The sequence below is a fragment of the Trachemys scripta genome, chromosome 6, assembly GCF_013100865.1.
Source record: "Trachemys scripta elegans isolate TJP31775 chromosome 6, CAS_Tse_1.0, whole genome shotgun sequence".
NCBI lineage: Eukaryota > Metazoa > Chordata > Testudines > Emydidae > Trachemys > Trachemys scripta.
This window is the reverse complement of record NC_048303.1, coordinates 38,473,027-38,500,644: the sequence shown is the minus strand read 5'-3', so window position 1 is coordinate 38,500,644 and position 27,618 is coordinate 38,473,027. Positions and strand designations below refer to the sequence as shown.

Genomic DNA, 27,618 nt, shown 5'->3' with positions numbered 1-27,618 from the left:
CCCACCTCTTTCCTGATCTCCAATTTTGAAGCCAAAATAAAGGTGATAGGCTTTCTTAACCATAGTGGTTATACTGCGCTTTTGTGATGCAAAAGTCACTTCACTACGAACATAGCAAAAGTTATCTGCACTGTTCACACAAGTACAAGGCATCTCTGCTCACTTTGGCTAAACAGAAATGTGTCCCTTTGCAAAATCAAACATTGATAAATAAGAGAGCATGACACTGTATGATTTCTAGAGCTAATACAGGGCAATTTGTTCAGCAGAGTGATGTAAGCTTCGTTATGATTGCATCATCCATGACTTCTAGGAATAACATGATGCAATTCATATCATGTATGATGCCATACCAGCTTCAGATTGCATCATTCATTGTTTTGCCTAAAAAGCAAGTACTGTCCAAACCCAGTCATAGATTTATTCATAGATCCAGTCAAAGATGTATTTTAGTCATTTCTGGTTTAAATTGAGATCCCTTCCCTTTATAACTCACTTATCCTCCGCCATTCCCAAGTCAAGGGTCGTATATACTGACCCAATAGCATATCTTGAAAACTAGAGCCAATCAACAATTTTAAGCATCATTTTCGTTCTCAGTGACCCAGAATTAGTAAAGTTTGACTACATTTATTTCAGAAGCATTTTGGCTGTAGAGCAGTATTATGTACACAGTATTTGCATTACTTCTTAAATACCCATTACTGCAAAGGTCACCTCTCATCTTCACTCAAATTTAGTTCCATTCAACACAAATATCTTGTTTTCTCATTGCTGCAAAGTATTTACATTGTGAACCCTTCCATTGGCTTTTCTTTCTCCATTACACAAGCTTCTTGACCGCACCTTGAAGATCTCTTGTTCCCACCTTCAAGGCCCTACATGGATCTGCCCATCCTTCCCCTTCATTCAACTCCTAAATAATGCCTCATTTGTCTACTTCTTCCACAACAGTCTACATGCCTTTTTTCACACTGCCCCCACAGCACTGAACATCTATCCTCAGCTGGCCCACAAAGACACAACCCTTCTCTCATTTAAAACCCTCTTGAAGACCCATTTCTGCTATAACTAGCTGCAGTGAGTTAATGACATTTATTTTAATATATAAAATTACAAATTGCTCCATCTGGCTGTACTCATGCCTTTGCTGAAAATATCTTACTGCTCCTACCCCATCCTTCCTCCGTATCTCCACTCCATTGTTTCCTTGCCCACTTCTGTTGCTACAGGTCTGGAACTAACTAGACTGCAAGAATTTCAAGGCAGAGACCTGGTCTGATCGATACTGCACGTGAGGGTGCTGTAAATAGCAAGGGTTTTATCAGGCTGTAGAAAGTCTGACATGTTGAAGGAAGCAATCCCACGTGGTTTAACGTTTCCTGCACTATTATTTTCCTGGTATTTCTCATCTGGGGCCTCTGAACATGCCCTGGGAAAACTATCACACGCAAATCTAACCGCTTTAGAGGGAACCAGATTTTTTCTCTCCTGAGCTGACTGGAAGCCAGCTCGCAGCCTACCTCACAGGGGACAAGCAGAGACTCCCCCCGCGTTGGGGAGCGGCTTGGGGCCAGGGTCGCCGCTGGGGGGAGGTGTGCAGGAAAGGGATGACCCGCCCGCATAAAGGGACGGAGGGCAGGACACGCCCTCCTCAGTGAGAAAGGGGTTTAGGGCAGGGGGGTTCGGCGGGCAGGGGGCGCCCTTTTCCAGCTCGACATCCTCATCCCCACCGACCCCTCAACTACCCCCCCACACCGTAGTCACCCTTGTCCAGCCCGACACCCCCATCCCCACCGGCCCCTCAGACATTCCCCACCCACCGTAGCGTAGCCACTGCGGGCCCCGCAGCAGCCCGAGACTCTCCCCCCGCCGCAGTCACAGCGGCTGTCGGGCCCCCGACACTACCTGCTGACCGCTCGGCCCGCAGCGCTGCACAGGGAGAACATGGGGGCGGCGGGGCTGCAGCTGCTAGGGGCGCCCGAGCCCAGGCGCACGCTCCGCTACCATGTGCCCGCGGACAAGTGGCGGCTCCGCTGAGCTGCGCATCCACTTCCGCCAGCCGCGCCTCCCCCCGCCCTGCGCGGCAACCACGGAGCTCCTCTGCCAGCGCCGTGGGGAGAGAGCATCCGGACAGGGGAACCCTGCAGTAGCCAGCCCTGCTCCGGCCGGGCTTCTCGCCCCTTGCACGGTAAGGGTTCCGCCGCCACCCTCCATCCTCAGTGCGGTGGCTCTGGGCGCTCCCGTGTCGCAGCGGGGATAATGCCGCCGCCTGGGGGAATCGGGCTCTTCCCGGTGTCTCTGTGAGAGGGGAGGGTGCAGCAGGGCATCTCTTGTGCCTCCTTCCCCGTTCGAGGCAGTGCCAGGGGAGGGTCTCCCGGGGGGCAGCCGCCACCACCCGCTCCGGACCCGGGCACCACACCCTGAGCTGGGGCAGAGCAGATGGGTGAGAAAAGCCATTTCGGCCAGATTGACTAGTTTCGCGATTGAGTGGGTTGCCAAGGAGCTCCTGGGGCTGAACATGGGCAGGCTTGGCTGGTGCCTGACACCGCTGAGCTTGTTGCGATGCCTTGGACTGGGGGAGCCTGTCAAATCTAGTATACAGCATGTCAGTGCACGTAGTGAACCATAGAAAAAGGCAAAAGCTAACGGACAATGAATTTTAGAATGCGTGTATTATATATGTCTTCAATTATTTAGATACCTATGAGTGTATATTATTGTGATCTTTGCTGTACCTTATACAGTGAAACCTGCTCTACTGCATACCTCTTCTTTCAAAGGATCACTTGAAAGTAGGGTCAAAATGTCCGGTATATTTTGTAAGATTATTACTTACACATCACCTCTAATAGGCAACCCACTTCTCCTAGCCTCCTGAATGGCTGCTTAAGATGGTTGAACCACATCTATAGTATAACCAGTATTCTATAAACAAAGATGCTTTTTACAGGTGTAGTAGCCTTTCGACTATATGTTAAATCTAAGATCTTTTTCTAGAGCATAGTTAAACACGGCTCTTTTTCAAAAATAAATTTTGTTTACTAGTTTAGGAAAAAAACTCAGAAAAAGTTGGAACTAATTTTCCTCCCAAAGAGAAGTTATGTAACTCCTAATAGATGCTGAATGCAAATCAGGCTGAGTCAGCAGCATGTCACTAATCACAAGTTTGCACTGAGGTCACAGTGTTTTAGTTTTCAGTCTAAAGAGAAAATGGAAGTGTTTAATTATGCCAGTGGTGAGACATCTATCCATGTACTTTTAAATTGCTTTTGATTTGAGTGAGTATTCCTGCTTCCAGTTGTATGTGCTTTAGAAATTAAATCAAAACTATATCTTTGAGCAAAATTAATTTACTAAATTATCCATAACGAACTTTTATGAACTCCTTCAGGAATTAATTCAAGGAAGTCCTATGTTTTATGCAGGTGGTCCTACTGGATGACCACAATGGTCCTTTCTGGTCTTATGATTTATGAATCTTATTGAAATAAATAAATGTCCAGTGATACTCTTCTTGAGATGCTTTTTGATGAAGATCTATTGCTGCATATCTTATACATCCAGAATTCCTAGTGAAGTTAATGGGACTTTGGGGTGGGCAGAGTATTCAGGGATTGGCCCTAAAGTACCATTCTTATGGTCTTGATATTTCTCTGAATATTTTTATAATTTAGGTGAAGTTCATAAGCTTCTAAAATGTCATCAGTCAAACACCTAGTATATGCCGTCATCCATTTCTTGAGAGAACAGAGTCAGCTGGATACTTTCACTTCAGATGAACAAGAAAGCTTAGAAGGTAAATACTGAAGGCCACATATCTGTATGCTAGGTTGGTTGACATATACATCATGACAAAAAAGCAATGTGAATGAACTATATTAATTATTTATGTTGTCTTATTGTATTTTGTTTCTTGTATGTCAGGAAGATATTATTATTATTTGAACAATTTATATCCTTATATCCTTATCCTTTAGATTCCAATAGTCTCTCTGTCAGTTTATCTATTACCAAAGAAAGTTGCCAATTTTGGACTAGGAATGGGAGAAGTTTGGAGTTTCACAAAACCTGAAGAACTTTGTGAAATGTTTTAGAATTTTTGTTATTAAAGGAAAAACAACTTCATTCCTGAAATAGATTGAAATTTTACATGTCTGCAAGATTCTTATTTCTAAAATCTGTAAATTTGAAGAGGTCCTAAAGTTATTGGCCCTGCATTGTCTTATATCTGAGCAAATGGCACTTTCTATTATGCTAAGGATTTAAATTAGATAATGCCATAGTCACAACTACTGGCGGGATGATGTGGACTGGCTCTTGTCTCACTCAATTTTCATGCCTAGTTTCCCTCGACTTTTCATATGTGCTATAATCTATGGATAACACAATGAAGAACAACACTTCTGTCAACAGCATCTGTATTGGCAAGCGGGGGTTGGGGGGGGCGCAGCGGCTAAATCATGAACAGCCATATTCTACCTTGATGCATATGAAAAGCTCTTGTTAATATTGATAGGAGCTCCACGTACTATTTGAGGGCAGGCTAGTGCCTCTCAGAGTGAATGCTCAGAGAATGCACCATTTATATGTCTTGACAAATATATTTTATTGTAAGAGCAGTAATGCTGAAGAGGGCTGTTATTAGTGATTCCAAGTATCACATAGTGGTAAGGATTCTTGATAGGTATATTTTTGTCTTGGCAAAGGAAGATTAAGTTACAGCAAACTGAGACCACTTTACTCCTGAGCAAGAACATCCAAATGGGGGTTTAACATGCTTTAATTTATAGGCATTAACTTCACACTTTTAGTTGATTCACCTTAATTTTCCTGAGTGCCCCCATGCAGACATGCCTTTACCAAAGTTTTTAATATGGTTAACTCCTTCCCTGCTGACTCTTTACATTTTTTTAGAACCTGGTGTAGTGTGCACTCTTCTTGTGCCATGTTTAAACATATCATTCAATCACAGATTCCCTGTTTGTGTAAATGTGGTTTGAAGTATGGTTTCTACTGAACTGGATGTGTGTAACACAGTTGTTCACTAATGTGGACAGGAAAGAGAGATTGTGTTGTCTAGACTGTTTTTAAAAAATTTTAAAGATGCAGTTTAACAACAAAAGCTGAAATAGTCAGTGTATTTGATATGTGATGAACAACTATATTAATTTAAAATATCCCAATATCTGTTGAGAAACTTATTTCCAATTGATAAAAAGGCCACACTTTTAGAAATAAAATTATGAAGTAGGATTTTTGTATTCATAGTGTTTTTAAATAAAATACTGATAAATGTTGATGGTTTATAACTAAGAAGGGTTAATTGATCACTTATTTGACACAGATGTTGGCTAGAGTCGCCCTGTGACAAACGAACTACAATTTTCATAGAGATTTATTTTCTAAACAAAAGTGGATTATAATACTTTTAATGGTATGTAAACGCACAAAGATAAAATTGAACACTCCCACAATTGAGCATATTTTAACAGAGAAGTGAAGTCCTAATTTTAGAGTTTTATGTTGCCAAAAATATGGTACCATATGTTGCATTATACAATATACAGCATCTTTGCCAACCAATTTGCATAGCTGATCCTTTTTTAGCTATAGAAGTTAACTTTATTTTATGTGAAATAAATGTCAAGCCAAATCTTGCCCGTGAATGTGTGAACATAGCTCCCAACAAGACTGTGAGGGAAGAATTTGGTCCATGAAGTACATGGGTACTCTATGTACCTTACAATGTGCTGTGGGATTGTAAAGCATTGTATAATTGTTAACTATCAAATACCAAACAAACTATACAAAAAAACAACAACCAACCAGTTGAAGACTTTATCAAAATAAAAGTACAGCATGCTTTTCAAAGCCACCTTCTGTTGATAAAATGTACTCTGATTGGCTGAAGCATACAAGTATATCAGACTATAGGTGAAGTTCACCGCAGTGTAGAAGGACTGCTCATTTGCATGTTTCATTTGTGGAATTCACTCAGCTGCATAAACAGAAATCAGAGGGTGAACTGGGGCGGTGACACACACCCTGCCATTTGCAGGGTCTGGATCTGCTGTGCAGCCAGGACAAAGTCTGTGGTTGACAACTCCTCTGGTACAATGGAACTCTCAACAGCAAGAGTAAAGCTAATCTGTGTGTGAGACAGAACTTTCATGTGTGGGTGAGGAATGGCCTGAGACTGGAATGAACTCTCCCAAAAACTAACAACAACACAAACCTCAATACTTTCTGCTCTGAGTGCAAGGTGCATTTCTTTGATCTTACTTCCTCTAATGCAAACACATAGCAACAGATATATGTATTTAAAACAAATAAAACCTTACCAAAAACAAGACTCTCCATTACACATGCTTCTCCTTCTGGGGAGAGAATGAGAGAAAAACAGCCACATAATGCATGACTGGAAGGTGCTCAGAAACTATGGTGATGAGCACAGTACAAAAGCCCGAATAGAATAGATAGTTCTCTTGCACCTGATTCTCCAGCGTATGCATTAGTAGCTTCAGTCCTTCCACCTCATTTATGCAGTTTGTTTAAATGGCTGCTTTTGCTCTTCTGTTGGCCATTCCAGCATCTACACTTCATTGCTGTCTTCAGCACCAACCTATGTGGGATCAGTGTGTAGTTCAAACTGGAATTATTTTAGGGAAGTTTTATTACCAATTATTACATGAGGTCAGACTAGATTATGACAGTGGTCCCTTCTGTCCTTGGAATCTGTGACCCCTTGCACACTGCACCAACAGGTAGTGTAAGAAGGGATTGATTCTAGTAAGTGCCACCACCGCAAAGCCTGTGGTTTAGGTAAAGCAGAGGTCCTTGCACTGGTCCTGTGAATCAAGGTGAATTTCACTGAGGGCTTAATTGGTGTGGAGGACCTTGCCTAGCCCTCTGCTCTGGGGTGAATTAATTTGCCAGTGACAGTCAGATAGCAGGAGTGTGATAGTGGGATAGAGAGCAAGTGGCGTTTATTCCATACAGATATCCTTCAGACAAATTATTGCAACTACTGTATATAATTGGAGTGAAATCCTGGCTCCATTTTGATGTCAGTGGGGTTAAGGTTTCACCTCAGTTGCCTAGTATATTAAAAAATTATACATTGTCAAAGGATCACTCTCTCCCATTTTAAAAATAAATATTTGTGCTTTGGCTCCACATTTATTTTTAATAAAGTCTTTTGTTTTGGCTTGCCATTTACATAATAGCAGGAGACTATCATCCTGTGGGAAGAAAAAGTCTATTTAATTGATTTATCCCATAAGGGTACTAACATTTGTTAAAATCGTGGCAGAGGAATTATAAAGACCCAGATTGTGTTAATTTTCCAGTTAAATGGGAATTGTGTGAGCTCACTGTAATATATGAGCCAGTTATTTCTACCATGGAAATTTATTCTAATATTAATAGTAGTAATACATCCAGAATATTTTATATAAGCATAATTTGATCTGTTAGAGTTGAGAGTTCTCTTCCCCACTTCCCCGAACAGAAACAAACAAGATGAGGGGCTAGGAGTCATCACATAGACTTAATGCATTTTCCCCCCAAAAGTGAGAAGAGTGAAAATTAAAATATTTAAGTGTTTTAAACTATAGTTTCTGTTCTTAGGCTGAGTTAAAAATGAGGTGAGGCATTTAGAACAGGGGTTGCCTGAGGGTAAAAATAAGTGTGATGGAATGTGTGTCATTTCCCCGCATCCGTGGCCACCCCAGGAACTGCTCAGACTCTCATACTGAGTGGACACTAAAGGAAAACTTAGTCAAGCCCCCTCCACCGACATCTGTACAATGCAAAACAAGAGTCCTAATTCCTATGACCATCAGTCCCTATTCATCAGGGCTCTGAGAGGCAGAGAGGTCTTGCTTCCTTGGGATCACCTTCAATCTGGGTATAGCTACTCCTGTCCTCCCCACAACACTTCCTAGCTTTTATCACGCTAGTCAGCTGATGCACTAGTTAATTCCTTAACTCACCCAGCCTCCCCCTCTGATTCCTCCCAATTTCCTCAATCAGCCATTTCTGGGGAAACTAATTGAGGCTACAGTGATCAGAGTGCTGATTTGTCTGTCATGACTCAGCACTGTCACAGATAGGTTGCTGAGATACTCTCCAAGGGAAAGCCTAAATTTAGCATTTATATATGACAGTATATAGCATTTATATATGACAGTATATATACTTCATAGTAAATTGTCAAGAGAAACTGGATACCCTATTCCATTGATTCTCTGACAGGCATTGTAAAAGTACTATTAATATCATTCACTTATTGTTAATGGAATTGTGCATGTAGTTTTCCACAGAATATGTACACCATGGAAATGCAGTGGGATATTTTACTTGTCTTTCACCTCAGAAGATAAGATTTGAATTTAGGTCACAAATAAAATGGTTTGAAAGTCACCAACTCACCCCTAGATCTTCATTAAGAGGCTAAAATCAATATTCAGTTTACCACAATTAAGTTTCTTGTCATGGAGGTCTAGTGCAAGGAAGAGAGGGAATTTAACTCAGACCCTGAATTGTTTTTTACTGAATGGCACAGAACCTGGTTAACATTACATAACACAGAAGCAAACTTTCTGTGCAGTGTTAATAATTAGCCATGTACCCAATCAATATTAAAGAGTCATTGTCAGCATAAAATATGTAAGAATTTTACTTACTTTTGTTACTTATAACTTACTGTATGTTATCAAGACTGAAATAATTAAATAAATCTATTTTACATTTTACCATTTATGCTGGGTATTTACTTTTTGCATTTATCTCAGTTGGGACAATAAAAAATAGACTCCTTAACATCCGTTATTGTTAATTTTTAGTAGATTTTACTTTCAGATTCCCCTGCACTAGCTCATTATCATCATTGTTCAGATTCACAATGCCACATCTGAATGTTAAAATTAGAATGGACCCTCAACACCCATGATCCTGATGCACCCTGAACTTTTGGGAAGTTCAGACCCTGATTTGAATTTAGTTTCTTGAGGTTATCTCTGGTTTACATTTAAAAAAAAAAAAAAAACAACCACCCTGTTTTTATTAAATTAAAAAGAAAATGTAGGAATAAGTTTCTATTCACATCGGGTTTTTTTAAAAACATTTCATACCATTTTTCAGTTTTGAGTCTAAAACTAGCAGCACCTTAATGGGAGTCATGCTGCTGGATTCCCACAAAATGTGTTGAATACTTGCCCCATAACCTTAAGATACATGAATTAGACACCCTCTCTAAGCTATATATAAAGATTACAATCTATGACTGTGTCTACAAACACTTAAGCGTGTCACTCATGTGCAGTCCTATATACATCATTGGAACTGCTTACATGAGTAAAGTTATGAATTTGCTTAAATGTTTGGAGGATTGGGGCCCTCTGATCCTGGGAAGGGATCTGCTCATGTGGATCCTTAGGCTTGGGCATCAGTGGACTTTGTGTGAGTGCAAGGGATTTCACAGGTGGATTCCTTTGCAGGATGAGAGCCTATGATTAATAAAGCAGCTATTAGAAAAAATCTTTTGTTTGCAAAGTAAATTGTACACATTTGAAAACAGTAATTATTACTTAGATATTTCAGTTTAGAATTGGCCCATCTTTTGTGTTACACATAATGTCATAAATGTGTTGCTTTCAGGCTTTATATGTAGTAGACAATTATAAAAATAGCAGTTTTTTATGTGTAGCTAGCATATATATCTACATTACATAATATGTGCTGTTTTATCTTTTGTTTTTAAATTTAGTCACTGTAGGTCAAAAATGAAATGAAAAAAAAAAGTGAGTATTAAAAAAAGTGTGTCTGGATCAGGAATTAAGTTTGGTGGCTAAGTTCTCAATATATAAACACTAAAGAGCTTGTGCCTCTATTGCTGTGCAAAGTTGACTAGTAGAGACTAAATAGGTTATTTTTTCTTTCCATTAGGGGAACTTCTCCAAAGAACTGCCTTTTGTTTTTAGGCTTAATTAGCCAATAAATATGTCAGGAAGTGTACTTTTGCCTTATTTATTTTTAGTTTTATTTACACATTTCTATTGAGAAAATAGTGATTTTTTTTTTTTAATCTTGCTTTCTTTTCTTTGAAGTTGCAATTCAGTGTTTGGAGACTGTTTTTAAGATTAGCCTAGAAGATACGCATCTTGCAGTGCCACAACAGTTGACAGAAATGTTCTCAAATTCTTTTCACAAGGTAAGAATTGATTTTAGTCTTTTAGACTTAAAATTGATAATTAGACTAATGATAAAGTAAGATTGTGACTATGGTGTGGAATCTTAAAATGTTATATACGTCAAAACAATGTGGAAACTTGATAAAAATTATATTCAAGTGAAATTCCTGTAATAGATAGGAGAACAGGATAGTTTTTGGACTCTGACAGGACATAAATTCAGTCAAGGCAAAGATAACCCATGTAAAATATGTTACTAAAAACAATGGGCTCCTTTCTATCATGAAGGATACTTGCCCTCAGTGACACTTAAGCATTTTGCAATTCCAAAGACAGTTGACGAGAAACTGATTGAGGTCATCCACAGCTTCCTGGTCCCTCTGCCCCCAGCTCCAGTGCATATCCCCTCCCATGCAGAAAATGTAGTCTCTTAAAGCATGCCACACCACCAGTTTAGGTAAAACTAAAAGCTATACTTTTAAAATTCAAAGGTGTCCAACATAGGAAGAATACTGTTGGCGCCAGGAAAGCAGAGAGAAAACTTGGGAGGAAGAAAATGGGGATATCAGAAGTCATACTAAATCCCCCCTTCTTCCCCCTTTACTGGGGCAGGGGGATATTGCTGTAAGATTTTAAGTGGGAACAGACAACTATCTTGGTCTAGTGTGTATTACAGAAATGGTATGATCCCTTGCTGACTTAAGGCCTAATGGTGCAATCACTAAAAGGTATCTGTGTTTACACAACCCCTTTCAGGATGAAGGTTGAGGAAGAAGCCATTAATGTAGCCAGGGCCTACACCTGAATCAGAATATACTTCTAGTTATTTGTTTTTGATTTTTTTTTTTTTTTAAATGTAGAATGACATGTTGCCTCTCTCCGATTCATTGCCAGAAGATATTGAAAAGGCTGACCAGCTGAAGGATGAAGGTGTGTAATTGATAAGGATGTGTCACACTGAATGGAGTCTGGAGCGCCGCCAGCTCTTTAGCCATCCTAGGCGGCGGAAGGTCCCACCCCCGAAATGCCGCCCCCAACAGAGGCGGTGGAAGGTCCCACCCCCGAAATACTGCTGACGACCGGGGCGGCCGAAGATCCGGCCGCCGCGCCCCAAATGTTAGCATCCTAGGTGACCGCCTAGGTCGCCTAATGGTTGCGCCGGTCCTGTCTGGAGTAGCTCATGACCGTGAGTGCCAACCTCAGGGGAGACTGTCAAAAAGCAGGGCAGAAACCCCAAACTGGTTGAGGAAACTCCTTTTATTGCTCCAGTACTTTGAGCTGTAATGTGTGAGTTCTATATTGAGCTTCTAGTTGTTCCATGCATCTGTGGTGGGCTGTCTCCTCAGCCTCTTCGGTTTCTTTGATCTCCTTGATCTGGGGGTCCACCATCCGTCTCTGGGGCTTACGTTCTCCCTGGGCTGCCCACTACAAGCAGTAGAGCCAGTTCCACTGCAGCAATCTCCATGGCATCTGGGGCAGGCGGGTGCTTAGCTCCTGATCTGGGGTTTTCTGTTTATTGGATATTCCCCTCTCCTTACATAACGTTTCAAGGTCTTTTGTCTCAAGACCATAATATGACTGTGGTCTACTCATTGTGTCTATTCTTTAACCTTTAAACACTCTCAATATCAAGTTTTAACTTTTAATAGCTCTGGATTATGATCTATAAATCCAATTGATCTGTAACATATGAATCCTGCCACCTATACCAAAAGTTATACTGTCTGGAGTGGCTCCCGACCATGAGTGCCAGCCTCAGGACAGACTGTCAAAAGCCAGGGCAGAAGCCCCAAACTCGTTGTGTGGTGTATAATTAGATTTCACCAACCCAGTAACAAGTTTGAACTCCTAAAGCACTATAACAGTTTTACCATGGAATCACAGACTGTCCCGTGGGGCATTTCAGTCTATTTTGCCACCCAGGCAAGCTGACTATGTGATAGATGGTAACTTTACACCAAAAAGCACAACAATATTCAGGTTACTCTCAATCCTAAAGGACCAGTCACTTATCCCAGGTAATTTGTACTCAAATCTCAACCAAAGACAACTCCTGTAGTCAATCCTGTAATAAATTAACTAAAGATGTATTAACTAAGAAATAAGAGCATTATTTAGAAGGCTAAAACAGGAAACATACACTCACAAATGAGTTACTGTCTTAGATTTTAAAAAGGTAGTATAAGTTTCTGTAATAAGCAACTTTACATGACCTTTAGGGCCTACCCATGCCAAGCAGCATGGGGATCTCTTGCTTATGCTTAGAAATCTTTGCCCCTCAGAGACCAAACAGCATAAAGAGACAAGTTTCTCCTTGTCAGGGATTTTTTCTCCCCTTCTCCCCAGATTCCAAGCTGATGGAGTGAGTTAATGTATAGGTTTCCCCTTCCTGGAGGGAATTAGAAATGCAGTCAACAAGGTATCTCTCCCTTGGTCCTACACAATGCCTCATTTGTCTACAGTGGGCCATCTTATGTGAAGAACGAGCACTTTACCTTAATTAATGCTTCTTTTCCTCTTTGGTAGGTTACACAATTAGAGGTTTACGATGCTAACACTCAATATAACTTTATACTATGGGATACAGATATTATAATTAGGATTAATACATTCAGTATTCCATTAAGTCTAAACACTAAGCACATTCTTATAACACTAATACCTATTTTAACTATACTAATCCAGAGGTAAGACAGACTGCTTTCCAGTTATGCATTTGTCAGTGTTCAGTGAGGCTCTGGGATGCAGTGCCTCTGAAAAAGATTTGGGGGTTGTGGTGGATAATCAGCTGAACGTGAGTGCCCAGTGAGAGACTGTGGCCAAAAGAGCGAATGAGATCCTGGGATGCATAAATGGGAATCTCAGGAGTAGAGAGGTTATTTTACCTCTGTATTTGGCACTGGTGTGACTGTTGCTGGAATACTGTGCCCAATTCTGATGCCTACAATTCAAGAAGAATGTTGTTAAATTGGAGAAGGTTCAGAGAAGCGCCACGAGAATGATTCAAGGATTAGAAAGCATGCCTTACAACGATTGAGCCTTTTGAGTCTATCTAGTTAGCTTACAGAAGGTTAAGGGGTGATTTGGTTACAGTTTATAAGTATTAGGGATGTAAATATCATTTAAAAAGTTAACCATTTAAATGATTAAAATATTTCATTTAAACGGTTAATCGATTAAAGGGAGGGGGGCTGGGGTCGGGTTCGGCTGGCCAGCACAGCTGGGGCTGCTCTGGCCAGCCGACGTGGCTGGGGTTGGGTTTGGCTGGCTGGGGCTGATCCGGCCGGCCAGCGCGGGGCTGCTGGGGTTGGCAGGTGGGCCGGCCCGGGGGTTAATGGTTAAGGTGGGTTAACCACTAAGACTAATGCTTACTGGTTAACATTTTACATTCCTAATAAGTATCTACATGGGGAACAAATATTTAATAATGGGCTCTTCAATCTAGCAGAGAAGGTTTAACATGATCCAGTAGCTGTAAGTTGAAGCTTGACAAATTCATACTGGAAACAAGGTGTGAATTTAACAGTGAGTAATTAACCACTGGAATAATTTACCAACAGTCATGGTAGATTCTCTCTCACAGACAATTTGTAAATCAATATTGGATGTTTTGCTAAAAACTGTGCTCTAGGGATTATTTTGGGGAAGTGCCATGATCTGTGTTATGTAGGAGGGCAGATAAGATCATCACAATGTTCCCTTCTGTTTTGTAATCTATGAAACACAGAAACATACTTAGCTGTTTTCACTAATTGTCTGAGATGAGAACTGCCCCTCTGCAGGGTCTATCTCGGTCACAGCTGCAGCCACACTGGATGGACCTGCCCAGTCTATGCATCCATAGCAACCTGTTGACTCACCTCCAATACTAAAGAGAGAATTTACCAACTAGCTGAAAAGTTAGTGAAATGTCACCTAGGCTTGTCATTTATTTCAAACTACACTATTGTTGAAATTAATTTGTGATCCATTAGCTACGTTACTAGACTCTACTCTCTGTTACACTTACACCTGGTTCTGTGAAGATTATGCATTCCTTCCAAATGGAAGTGACTTTGCTAATATGTGAAATATTTAGGATTCAACCTTTCATACTATATTGCCACGAGTAACCTCATTGTGTATCAGTTATAACAGAGTTGAAAAATCTGTATGGTTCTGTTAATTTGGAATGTTGGTTCCTTCACTGCCAATGGCGGAGACCGAAGGATCTTCCTCATTCAGCCATGTGTCCTGCATGGAGAGGACTCAGCGCCTTCTGGAGCATGTCAGCTCCCTGTACTCTCTCTACACTTTGTAGGATACTCTTCTTCCTTCATACTTTCTTTGCTGTGTTCCTTCTCTTACCTTGGCCCATTTGCCAGGACTTAAAGTTTTGTTAGTCTCTTCCTGTTAAATCTGAGCTTTTTCCCTGCCTGAGTGGGATTATGTACTGCTGCTAGACATGGTACAAGGGATGGGGAGAAAAGTAAGGCAGGGTCCTTTTTCCTTTTACTGTGCTAGTGCTGCTTGGTGGTTTTCCTTTCCTGGCTGCATAACATTTTTAGTCTCCTCAGTGTTGACTAGTGATGCATCTGCTGAGGTGTTGGTGAATACTTCTGCATCTGAGTCATCTTATGGCACTTGTGGTATATATGTCCTCAGTGTCTTCATGAAAGAGCTACTTGTAGCTGCATGGGACTGTTCATTTACCTGCCCATCGTTGTTGTCCTTGTTTTTAGAGTCCTCATGTTATGGTTGTAGTTACAGGCAAGTTTTGGGTGAATTAAATCAAAAAGGGTCTCCACATCTAGTTCATTAAGTTGTGAGACCTGCTAGGATATCCATCCTGACCAATCCAAACTGCAGCTAAGCTATTGTGGTTGATCAGCCCATTGAGCCAGTTCCCAACAAACTGGTTCCCTGCTCAACAGCAGGGAACTACCTGCTAAGTATGTAGAGTGTTGAGAGGGCTGTAAACATTAAGTGTTGTGCTGCTTTGTAGATAACAAGTCTGCATGAAAAAAAGCATACTGTATATTCAGCAGACTAATACGAAATCTTTTTTCTGAAAAGTAAATCACAAAAGGCAACACAGTCCCAACTGCTTTGTGAGGTACTGTAGTGATTCTGCTCTGTGTTTATCTTTCAGATCTAGAATTACACCTTTAATTATCTTAAAACATCATTTTTACAATTTATTTCAGGTAATAATCACATGAAAGAAGAAAATTATGTTGCTGCAGTGGATTGTTATACTCATGCTATAGAGCTGGATCCAAATAATGCAGTATATTATTGTAACAGGTAAAAAAAACCAACAAAATATCCCATAAACTTCATAGAGATAATTTTAAAAAGAAAAACCGAACTAGATCAAAACAAGGTAAAGTGAAAAGCCCTCCTTTTCAGTGAGTAACAACATTTCATTTATACCAGTTTGGTTATGCACATTTTAAAATGTATCATTTTAACTATACTCAAATGTTTGTCTTCATTATATTTGTCGTGTAGATTTTAACTTTTTTTCAAGACTTTATTTGGTGACTGATGTTGGCAACTTGAAGCAACTTCTATACAAGAAATTAGTAAAGGCCTGTGTCAAAGCTCATTTGAGCTAGGGGGATCCACTCTATGGAATTCTAATGGATCAGGCCTAATACGCATTAATTTTCCAGAGCAAAAATATTTGTAAAGTGCTTTGAAGGTGTAAAACATTATATAGGAGCTAAATATCTTTATGCCAGGATTATTGCAAAAGTAACAGTTCTAATACAGATTTTACTTTTAGTTACTAAACAAGTGAATTATATAGTAGATAGAGACAAGCACAAGGATACAGAGGAACTACAAACATTTACTAAGATGGCATTCCATATTTAAGGCAGTAGTTCAGAGTTTGAACCGTATCTTTTCTCTGATAAGACAGCAGTGCCATAAATTCTCTCTAGATGTAAACTGGTCATGTAGGACCTGATCCAAAGCTCCCTGAAGCCAATTGAAAGACTCCCATTAACTCCAGTAGGTTTTGAATTATCCCAAAATGTGTGTAATTAGCAATACAAAGTAACTACTACTACTTTGATATTCAGTAAGTATGGAAAATATGTGCAATGAGTTAGTACTGTAAGGCATAAGTGGGTACACTGCCAGTGGAAGTCATTTAAAACTAGGATTGAATTTTGCTCCAGGAGTTTTGAGGATGGTACAGACATAAGTTGAAGCAGAGGAGGGAGGGGTTGCTTTATCTTAAGAAAAAGGGAGAGCCTAATCAGGCTGATTCCTTATTTGGTCCCTTGATTCAGTCTCTAAACATTAAAAAAAAAAAAACTGAAGTGCATGCAGGGCTAAATACTGCCTTTGATTACACTCATGCAACTGTATTGACCTCAGTGGGGTTGAACAGTTGTAAAGCGGTTCATATAATTAAAGACAATGAACACAACCCAGTAGGGAGGGAAGTAATTTGTTCCATCAAACCTAGACAGATTTAGAGGGCATAGTAGGAAAAAGGTTTAAATAAAAACAAAAAAATCATTTTACACAGAATTTTTCATGGAAAACTAGCACAAAATGCTTTGCAGAATTAAATATTCCTCCTTCTGTAAACTAGCATTTTAACTATGGAAAGACAAGCTGGAATGTTTTTTCTGAATACTCTTAAACCATCGGAAAGATTGAATTTGAATACTGATCTGAACTCTTTCGCTTGGCCACTCTATTGTCTTAACTCATAAATCATATGTAAAAATAATTAGCATTTCCCTGGTAAAGGTGCAGTAATAATTCAGTGATTCAGAAATTATTAGGCCTCTTTATCCACACTTACCTACTAGCATGAGTGGCATTACACACACAATTGTATTTCTGCAGAGACTTTGAAAAAAAAAATCAGTATAGATCAAATACATGGTCAGTCAGTGTAGAGCTTCTAGCTCCTCTAGCAATTCTCCTGGAGCCAGGCACCTGAGGGATAATTGACCTCAACATAAGGATTGTCATTGTGATATGAGACTGATAGGTAGAGGGGTAAAGAGGGAGAGAGAGAGAGAGAGAGATCAATGAGATCCTTTGAACAGTGAGGAGTGAAAACAAAGTATTATTGCTGCAAAAGGATGACTGTACATAATACTTGTTTTCCTAGACAGTCATCATATATCACCAAATCTACCATTTGACAGTTTGTCTTGTTATAATTGATTTAATGATGTATTTTGTGTGTATCCGTATTCTGGTTCTCATACGCTTTTCCACACTGTTATGTTTTTTTGTAAGATATGACTCTATATAATTGAAGGCTCTAAGTCAGTAAGGCACTTACACATGTTTAACTTTAAGCACTTGAACAGTCCTGCTGAAGTCAAGCTAGGTGAGCAAATTTTCTATAATGTAACTGAGTAGTCAGTAGGATTAAACATGTTCTTAATGTTAAGTGTGGTCTTTGGGGCTTAAATCTGGATGCTCAGATTTTTCTTAAATAAGTTCTTTTCCCCCTACTTTAGGGCTGCTGCTCACAGCAAGCTCAGCAACTACAATGAAGCAATAAAAGACTGTGAGAGCGCGATAGAAATAGATCCAAAATACAGCAAAGCATATGGGAGAATGGGGTAAGATAATCCAGATTTATATAAGCATTAAGGGCCAGATCTTTCGAAGGTGTAAATCAGTGTAGCTCTATTTAAATCAATGGCATAATTCCAGTTTGTGTTGACTGAAGATCTGGTGCTAAAAGTGCAGTTGTTTTCTATGACTAAAGCTGGCATGAGGTTCCATGTACATGTTCTCTCCTACTGACTTCCTGTCAGATTTGCTCTGTTTACACTACAGATTTTTTTCTCCAGTTTATCAGCACTGCAAACTCAATCGAGGGAGTCAAACTGTGTTCTTTCTCGCTCCTACATAATCACCAGTAATTATTCTGTAACTGGAACAACAACTGTTCTGTTAATGATAATGAATAGAGAATAGAATCCAGGTCCCACTCTCAAAAGTGTTGGGTTTGCAGAGCTAACAGGAGTACGAACTTATTTTTCTCACTTAAATACACCTAGGAAGCGGATCTGTTGAGGTGGAAAGTGCTGTTTATTTAGTAATTCTTCTGACCCTACCATCACACTCTTAAGTACATACTGTTACGAATTCACATCTGCACACTTAGGGAAATTCATCCTTATGACTTTTTTTTCAATAGTCCCTGTGCAGAGGCGCTTTTGTGATGGGGATATTTCCCAGAGTGCCCATACAGTTGCTTTGTGTCTTCTTTGTCCTGTCATAACTGGGCCGGGCAATTAATCATTGCATGCTTAGAGTGTGGGAATTAGAAACTAGGACCCTTGACACCAGAAATACAGGCCTTTACCACTTGAGTTACAAGCCTCTCTGGCTGATGTTGTAATAACAACTTGTAGGCAAGACTGTGATTACATTGACCCATAAATGCCAAAGCAGGTCAGACATTCCATGCATCTATATGTATATAAAGAATCAGACCCCCTAACCAATAAGAGTGAAGTTCATCTGGTAAACCTCTTTAAAGAAATTTTAATAATAAAACAAATATCTAGTGCCAAATTCTTCCCTCAGAGGCACATACATGGCTCTCATTGAAGTCAGTGAGCTCTGTATATGTACATGTAAGGTCTGACTTTGGTCCTTAGCTTTTTAAATTTCAGAACATGAATTTTAATTCTGAATATTGAATGAAAATATGAATGCTGCTTCTGTGAATACTAATGGTTGAATCTAGTAAAAAAATGTGAATATAGCACAGCGAGAGCTGTCTGGAAGGATCAAATGGGATTATGCATCTTTACTACCTGAAGTTTTATGAATGTCTCCATGTTTGAAAGGGCTCTTGGCCCTAATGTGAAGGGAGAACTATGGCCAGCATAGTACTAGCTTCTGTAAATGTGTCTGTGCCAAAGTCTGTGGTCTGAAGTGCAGTGGACAATTACTTGTTCAACTTTGGTGATAACGAGGATCCCCTATAATTTAAATTAACATAATTTAACAGTTTGGCATAGCTAGCATGATATTTAGGGAATCTAAAAATAATATGATCAATAAATTACTTAAGAGATTCCTTTTGGCACTCCGGAGAATGGTCTCTTTAATGACCCTCAGATGTAGCCTACTGGGGTTTTCCATCATCATGACTAAGCAGGTAGAAAAATTAGATGACTTCAGTTTCTTATACTGCTAAGATTATAATATTAACAGAACACGGAGAAAAATATTAAGATATCAGAATAATCACTGAACTTTTTTCACCTATTCAGATGTAGGTCTGATTGAGTATTCAATATCTTAGATACAATGGAGCCGCCATAAGTAGCAGCTATGAACAAAGTGGAAAACCCTTATATATTAGAAGTGTCATAGTACATAACCATGAAACCCAACTAGAAGAGGGACAAATTGTATTAAACCCAGGGTAGGCAAACTGCCTGGCCTCTGAGGAGGCTTGCCCCCGGCCCCTCCCCTGCTGTCCCCCTTCTCCCGCAGCCTCAGCTGGCCCTGCTGCTGGCGCAATGCTCTGGGTGGCAGGGCTGTGAGCTCCTGGGGCAGCGCAGCTGCAGAGCCCGGCCTGACCTGGTGCTCTGAGCTGCGTGGTGGTGGCGGCGGCGCCGGCGTAGCCTGGCTTCAGCCAGGCGGCACGGCTGTAGCGCTACCAGCCACCGGTGCTCCAGGCAGCGCGGTAAGGGGGCACGGAGTGGGGAGGAGGGTTGGGTAGAGGGCAGGGGAGTGGATATGGGGTGGGGTGATCGGGGCGGAATAGGGGGATGAATAGGGGCAGTCAGGAAAGAGTTGGATGGGGTGGCCGGGGGTAATCAGGGGACAGGGAGAAGGGGTGGTTGGATGGGGCAGGGGTCCCCCAGGGGCCATCAAGAAAGAGAGGAGGGGTTGGATGGGGTGGCAGAGGTCCAGGGGCGGTCAGGGGACAGGGAGTGGGGGAGCATGGATGGAGCAGGGGTCCTGGGGAAGGGGGGGAGGAGGGCTGTCAGGGAATAGGATGGGTCCAGAGTCCCGGGGGGGGGGGGGGGGGGCAAGATAGGAGGCGGGGGCCCCTCCCCTAAGCGGCTCCCCATACAAGTTCCGAAACTTCATCTGGCTCTCAGGCCAAAAAGTTTGCCCACCCCTGTATTAAACCATATAGGTGACCATATAGGACAACAAATATAAAACAGTTACTTGTAGTAATTGTGCTTTGTCAAGATGATTGTCTATGTGGATAATGCTGTAGCATGCCACTAGTGCATGAGCTTAGAAGACTTTGGCTTACTAAACTCAGGGTTTAGCAGGCCAAATCCTTGAGGGGGCCCCTTAGGGCTCTGGGGCAAAAATCTGTCTCGGGACTGGTCCTGCTTTGAGGAGGGGATTGGACTAGATGACCTCCTGAGGTCCCTTCCAATCTTGATATTCTATGAATTTGCCTAAGAAGTGTATATTGGGGCAGCTTGCTGCTCCTCTCCTTCCCATTCTGGGTTCCAAAGAGATTGCGTTGCCCCAAACGTCTTTTAGTTCATATCACTAATTTAGGAATCCCTCTACAAGAGACTGCAAAGAAGTGGAGAAAATGAGCAGGGAGCATAGATCCATATGGGTAGTCATCAACTCAGGGAGCTGTAATTACTATGGTAAGTAAATGGGTTTTTTTTCTTGGAGAATTTCCCATGTGAGTTCCAACTTCCCACTCTTGGAAGATTAACAGGTGGGCCTGGGGACTGTTCATTTAAAAATGATTGCAGGACTGTTATCCTGAATTGGGTATCAGATTAGAGCCCTACTTGAGAGGGCAACTCTGTGTAGAGGTGGTTACAGAGCTCTAAGAAGCACCCTTGTGTATTTCACTAATTGATAACTTGTGAAGGCATGGCCTAGAATAGAGCCAGAAGCATTTATCATTTCTGTTGGTGGCAAAAAGTTTTCATAAGGCTTGCCTGTATGTGGAACATATGCGGGCGATCATCTGTGCTGCAGAAAGTGGTATGACAAAAATAAATGCCAGCACCAGTCAATATGCATCAATACTTACATTCTGGTAGTAAACTTACATGTATTTCGGAATGATCAGGATCTAAGTTAGTTGTGAGATTCTCTCACTTACTCCTGTGCTAATTAGATCCAAAACTGTTAGTATCATTACTACTTTGATGCGCTCATACTGGCTTTCTTTATTTCACTCTAGGTTGGCCCTGACCTCTATGAACAAATACCAAGAAGCAATTACCAGTTACCAAAAAGCACTGGTTCTTGATCCAGAAAATGACTCTTACAAGTCAAATATGAAAATAGCTGAACAGAAGCTAAGAGACCTCTCCAGTCCTGTAAGTTACCTTAATTAGTTTTTCTTTTCAGTGAGGTTTTTTTTAATAACTCAAATGGCATTTCCTAGACATAGTACTCTTCAGATATTATTTGTTTACAGACTGGAACAGGACTGAGTTTTGACATGGCAAGCTTGATAAACAACCCAGCATTCATTAGTATGGTGAGTATATTAAGTATATCTTGTTGCTTTTAATTAAGAAACAGAATGTAAAATGTTTTAAACATTACTCCTGCTTCAACAAGAGAAGATGGTTTTAATGCTTATCATAACTAGTGTATACATCCGAAGCACAGGACTTGGTGGTGATGGGGGACTTCAACTACCCAGACATCTTTTGCGAAAGTAACACAGCAGTGCACAGATTATTCAACAAGTTCTTGGAATGTATTTGAGACAATTTTTCATTTCAGAAGGTGAAGAAAGCCACTGGGGAGAGGCTGTTCTAGGTTTGATTTTGACAAATAGGGAGGAACTGAGGGAGAATTTTAAAGTGGAAGGCAGCTTGGGTGAAAGCGATCATGAAATGCGAGAGTTCATGAGTCTAAGGACTGGTAGGAGGGAAAACAGTACAAAAAGATAATAGATTTCAAGAGGGCAGACTTTAGCAAACTCAGGGATTTGGTAGGTAAGATCCCATGGGAAACAAGTCGAAAGGAAAAAACAGTTCAAGAGAGTTGGCAGTTTTTCAAAGAGACACTATTAAGGACATAAGAGCAAACTATCCCACAGCATAAGAAAGATAGGAAGTATAGCAAGAGACCACCTTGGCCCAACCAGGAGACTTTCAATAACCTGAAATTCAAAAGAGTTCTACAAAAAGTGGAACCTAGGTCCTCAAGAAGTGGGGAAAAAAGGATGAATATAAACAAATACAAGTATGTAGGGAAAACATTGGAAAGGCCAAGGCATAGAACAAGATTAAACTAGCTAGAGAAATAAAGGGTAACAAGAAAACAGTCTACAAATACATTCGAAGTAAGAGGAAGACCTAGGACAGGGTAGGCCCATTACTCAATAGGGTAGGGGGAAACAATAACAGAAAATGTGGAAATGGGATAAGTGCCAAATAACTTTTGTTTCAGTTTTCACTAAGAAGTTGAGTAGCAATTGGACAACTAACTGAATGAATGCCAGTGAAAATGAGGTAGGATCAGAGGCTAAAATAGGGAAAGAACAAGTTAAAAATTACTTAAGTTAGATGTCTTCAAGTCACCAGGGCCTGATGAAATACACCCTAGAATACTCAAGGAGCTGACTGAGGGGATATCTGAGCCATTAGTAATTATCTTTCAAAAGTCATGGAAGACAGGTGAGATTCCAGAGGACTGGAAAAGGGCAGATATAGTGCCAGTCTATAAAAAGGGGAATAAGGACAACCTGTGGAATTATTCCAATCAGGTTAACTTCAGTCAATTTGCAAACACCTAGAAGATAATAAGGTGAAAAGTAACAGTCAGCAGGGATTTGTCAAGAACAATTGTGTCAAACTAACCTAATAGCTTTCTTTGACAGGGTAGCAAGCCTTGCGGATAGGGGGGAAGTGGTAGAGGTGATATATCTTGACTTTAGTAAGGCTTTTGATACTGTCCTAGATGGAACTACTATAAGGTGGGTGCATAACTGGTTGGAAAACCATTCCCAGAGAATAGTTACAGTGGTTCACAGTCAAGCTGGAAGGGCATATCAAGTGGGGTCCCGCAGGGATCAGTTCTGGGTCCGGTTCTGTTCAGTATCCTCATCAATGATTTAGATAATGGCATAGAGAGTAAACATATAAAGTTTGTAGATGAGACCAAGCTGGGAGGAGTTGCAAGTGCTTTGGAGGATAGGATTAAAATTCAAAATGATCTGGAGAAATGGTCTGAAGTAAATAGGATGAAATTCAATAAGGACAAATACAAAGTAGTCCACTGAGGAAGGAACAATCAGTTGCACAAAATAGGAAATGCCTATTTAGGAAGTAGTACTGCAGAAAGATCTGGAGGTCATAGTGGATCACAAGCTAATTATGAGTCAACAGTTTAACACTTGTAAAAAATAAAAAAAGCAAACATCATGCTGGGATGTATTAGCAGGAGTGTTGTAAGCAAGACATGAGAAGTAATTCTTTCGCTCTACTCTGCAGTGATTAGGCCTCAACTGGAGTATTATGTCCCATTCCGGGCGCCAGATTTCAGGAAAGATATGGACAAATTGGAGACAGTCCAGAGAAGAGCAACAAAAATGATTAAAGGTCTAGAAAACATTCCCTTGAGGGAAGATTGAAAAAATTGGGTTTGTTTAGTCTGGAGAAGAGAGGACTGAGGGGGAACATAACAGTTTTCAAGTACATAAAAAGTTGTTACAAGGAGGAGGGAGACAAATTGTTCTTTAACCTCTGAGGATAGGACAAGAAGCAATTGGCTTAAATTGCAGCAAGGGCGATTTAAGTTAGACATTAGGAAAAACCTCCTGTCAGGGTGGTTAAGCACTGGAACAAATTGCCCAGGGAGGTTGTGGAATCTCCATCATTGGAGATTCTTAAGAGCAGGTTAGACAAATACCTTTCAGGGATGGTCTAGATCAGTGTTTCTCAAATGCGGCCACCTTGGCAGATTGTGGCCACCAGGGGGCTTTTCTTGTGTCCGCAGCCTCCTGCATGGTGATTGGGGGGAGGGTAGGGGGGGGGCGAAGCAAAGCAGCGACCCTACCCCCGAGGGACACCAGCTAGGGTTGGGCCCTGCGCCCCTCTGGAGCCACAAACTGCAGAGGGGCAGGCAGCTGGTGTGAGTTCGCCACTTTCCCAGAGGCAGTGGGGCCCAGGCTTCTGGCTTCAGCCCTGGGGTGGCAAATGGTAGGCTCTGGCTGTGGAGCTTCAGCCCTGGGCTTACCACCCCCTCCCCCCATCATCCTTGGTCCCCACCACCTCCTCTGGCTGCAGAGCTTCAGGCTCTGACCGCAGGGCTTCCATCCCAGCCCCCAGTTGTGCAGTGGAGGGCACTGGCCTTGGGCTCACTATTCGCCTCCCCCCTCGCCCCATCATCCCTGGCCCCCACTGCCTCCTCCAGCCCCAGGCTTTGACTGCATGGTGGCAGGCTCCAGCCTGTGGGGCCCCAGGATCTGGACGGGGGGGGGGGCGGGTCGGACACAGGCTTAATATCACCCGCCACCAATCGCTCCTGGCCCCTGCGGTGTCCTGTGAGCCTGATTCAGCTGACCGAGGCCAGCTGCAGCTATGCCCTGGGTCTTTTAATGTAGTTTAGATGTACCTTGACAGACTCCATTGCCTTTATTCTAGGGGAAGACCTGGCCACTGTGTTCAGGTTCAAAAATTCCCTAAGGGATAAAGTGGCCTTATGTATTAAATTGATCAAAAGGTACGTTTAAAGTGTGTGTGTTTTCTGAACATTTGCCTAAACCTATACTTACAACATACAGGGTTTGCCACTCTGGTATGTTTGGTCTTTCCATACTTATGGATGTGCCTACCAGCATTTGTATGTTAAGTATAACACAGGCACCACTATAGTTAAGTGGAGGTTGACTAAAATGGACTAGTCAAGCAAAGTACTTCAGGTTCACTTTAGGCAACGTCCATTTTAATTAGGCCTCCTTATAACTCTGTGCTGCAGTGCTCCCTCCCCAAATCTTTACAGGCCATCTTTTCCCTTCAGAACCATAGAGCTATGGAAAGAGATCTATTAGGTCATTTAGTTCATCAGCTTGTGTCACAGACCTGCTCAGGTTCCAGTTGCCCACTAGATTAAGGACCCAGCCTCTGGGTCCCCAGGTCTTTTAAGCCTCTCAGAGCTTGACCAGCTACTGCCCTGATCTTGGGGGCCCTAGGTACACACTCAGGGTGCTGACATGCTATCTAGTAGGAATGTAAATACCATTTTAAACGTCAACCGTTTAAATGATTTAAAATTTTTGTTTAAATGGTTAATTGGTTGGGGCCATTCCCGCCGGGCGGTGCGGCTAGGGCTACTCTAGAGTTAGATCGATGCAAGGCAGCTTACCCCTGTGTAACTGCCCAGCTATGCTGACTTTACTCTACCTCCACAAGTGGTTAAGAGTCAAGGTTGATGTAGTTGGGTTGATGCAGTGTCAGTGTAGATACTGCGTTGCTTATGTTGACTGTTACTGGCTTTCAGGAACCATCTCAAACTGACAGAATAATAAGTACAAGAGCAGCTGGTGAGGATGCACACCACTGACACAAGTAGCAAAGTGTAGACACCCACAAGCAATGTAATTAGTGCAGAGGCTGTATGGCTTTATAAATTAGGATGACTTAATTTTGTAGTGTAGACCTGGCCTTAAACATCTTTTCAGGCTAGTAGAGTATTGTGAATACACATTCATGACAGTAGATTTTCCAGTCATACTCATATCAAGAGGAACTTTCAGACAGATCCCCAACTTGTCACACCCTATTGTCACACCCCGTCAAAACACTAGCATCTGGAACCACATGTGGTCGAACCAGAGAGAATTGAGCCGCTGTGTCCCTACACCCCAAACACTCCATGCCATCAATCTTGACAACCTTGATGTGTTCTCTATCCACTTCACTAGGCCCCATGTCCACCAAGCTGGTGTGATAAAAGGTAGGAGTGCCCTCTGGGGCCTCAGGGCTGAGGGCAACTGAGCTAACATGGGACAAGGGAGGTTTACTCTCCTTTAATTTGGGACAGCTGTTTCTCAGGTGCTCTGGGGAATTGCAGTGAAAGCACCTTCTGGGATCCCCTGCTTGTGCAGGAAATTTGGGACGAGTAACAGGGGAATGGGGAGGTGAACACCCAGCCTTTTTCCCCGGGGTAAAATGGTGATTCTGATTCCCACCAACCCTGTACCCCTCTGCCAGTGGTTTATGTTATGTGCAAGCACAGACTGCAATTAAAGAGTCTGCATACCCAGCTAATTCACCAACTGCATTTACCTTTTTGTCCCACAAATACTGTTTTACATCACTGCACCTATCCAGGAATTGTTCCTGAGTAACCAGATCACACATCCCTTCAAAGCTTGTAATGCCTTTCCCCCTCACCCACTTATCTACCAAATCTTTCATTTAATTTGCATAAGCCACATTACTCAATCCAGATCCCCTCTTAAGACTCCTGAATTTAACCCTGTAGGTTTCAGGTGTAACCTGAAACTTTCAAAACCAGTTCCTTAAATTTACCATAGCTTGAAGCATCATCAATAGGCATCTTATTGAATATGTCCAGAGCTCTGGCAGTCAATTTTGCTATCAGTGTGGTCATCTTTTGGTCTTTAGGGATTGCATGGAGGGTGCGCAGTCTCTCAAAGATGATGAAATATTCAGCAATATTGCTGGATTCATCATACTGTGGATATAGTCGCTCCCATTTGTGGATTTTTGGGGAAGTGGAGCCAGCACGTGAAGGGTTTTGTCTCTTCAACTCCATAACAGCCGGTTCATGCTTCTGGGCCTCCATAGCTCTCTCATGGGCAGCCTCTTCCCTGGCTTTTTCTGCCTCTATAGCCCACTTGTGGCAGCCTCCTCTCTCTCCCCATCAGACTTTTATATTCATTTTCTTTCTTGTTTATTCTAGCCAGATCTAGTTTGCTAGCTGTTTCACTGGTAGTCATTTTCCTGCTTTCTTGTGCTGGGCCACACCCCCTCTGCAGTTCACTGAAACTGGGATGCACTCAGCTCAGGGGATTCATAATTAAGAGACTTTCCCACTGCCCAGTGTTCAGACTTTATTTTGCTTCCTTTTCTGTCCCTACTTCCCTTGCCCAAAATAAGCAAACAGAAAATAACAAACCAGTAACCACTTTGTTCTCCAGCCACCACACTTAAAATCACTACAAGTATCTCAAAGCAATCAGCTATGCACAGGATCCTGCTTGACTACGCCACTGTGATGGGTTAGATCACAGAACCCCCCTTGGGAGCTGCCAACTGATGTGCCAAGACTATTTCTGCCCCTGCTTTCCTGCCCCATCAGCTTATGACTTCAGTGCCCTTCCTGGTTTGAGTAAGACTTGCTAGCCTGTTGCAAACCCAGACCCAGGTCTGAACCACGTCCCCTAACAGACGTGTTCTTGTCTTTAACACTCAGATGCCCAACTCCCAATGGGGTCTAAACCCAAATAAAT

The 27,618-nt window shown here is 41.7% G+C and overlaps 2 protein-coding genes across 7 annotated transcripts in view; one reads left to right on the top strand and one right to left on the bottom strand.

Annotated features, from left to right (window-relative positions):
* Positions 1–2,085, bottom strand: part of NLN (neurolysin) — a 51,067-nt gene extending 48,982 nt beyond the window's left edge. For 2 of the 3 annotated variants that reach the window (XM_034773475.1, XM_034773476.1), the window contains exon 1: positions 1,909–2,083. In XM_034773475.1, coding sequence (XP_034629366.1) covers positions 1,909–1,949 — 41 coding nt within the window. In that variant the 5' untranslated portion in view covers positions 1,950–2,083. Of the gene's footprint in view, positions 1–1,823 lie in introns of all 3 variants that reach the window. The other variant, XM_034773477.1, reaches the window with a different exon arrangement.
* SGTB (small glutamine rich tetratricopeptide repeat containing beta) overlaps positions 2,063–27,618 on the top strand; it is a 37,905-nt gene continuing 12,349 nt past the window's right edge. For 3 of the 4 annotated variants that reach the window (XM_034773488.1, XM_034773486.1, XM_034773490.1), the window contains exons 1-8: positions 2,063–2,191; positions 3,678–3,799; positions 10,113–10,216; positions 11,057–11,126; positions 15,383–15,482; positions 17,678–17,782; positions 21,364–21,502; positions 21,604–21,666. In XM_034773488.1, the coding sequence (XP_034629379.1) occupies positions 3,700–3,799; positions 10,113–10,216; positions 11,057–11,126; positions 15,383–15,482; positions 17,678–17,782; positions 21,364–21,502; positions 21,604–21,666 (681 nt within the window). In that variant the 5' untranslated portion in view covers positions 2,063–2,191; positions 3,678–3,699. Of the gene's footprint in view, positions 2,192–2,366; positions 2,447–3,677; positions 3,800–10,112; positions 10,217–11,056; positions 11,127–15,382; positions 15,483–17,677; positions 17,783–21,363; positions 21,503–21,603; positions 21,667–27,618 lie in introns of those variants that run through there. The other variant, XM_034773487.1, reaches the window with a different exon arrangement.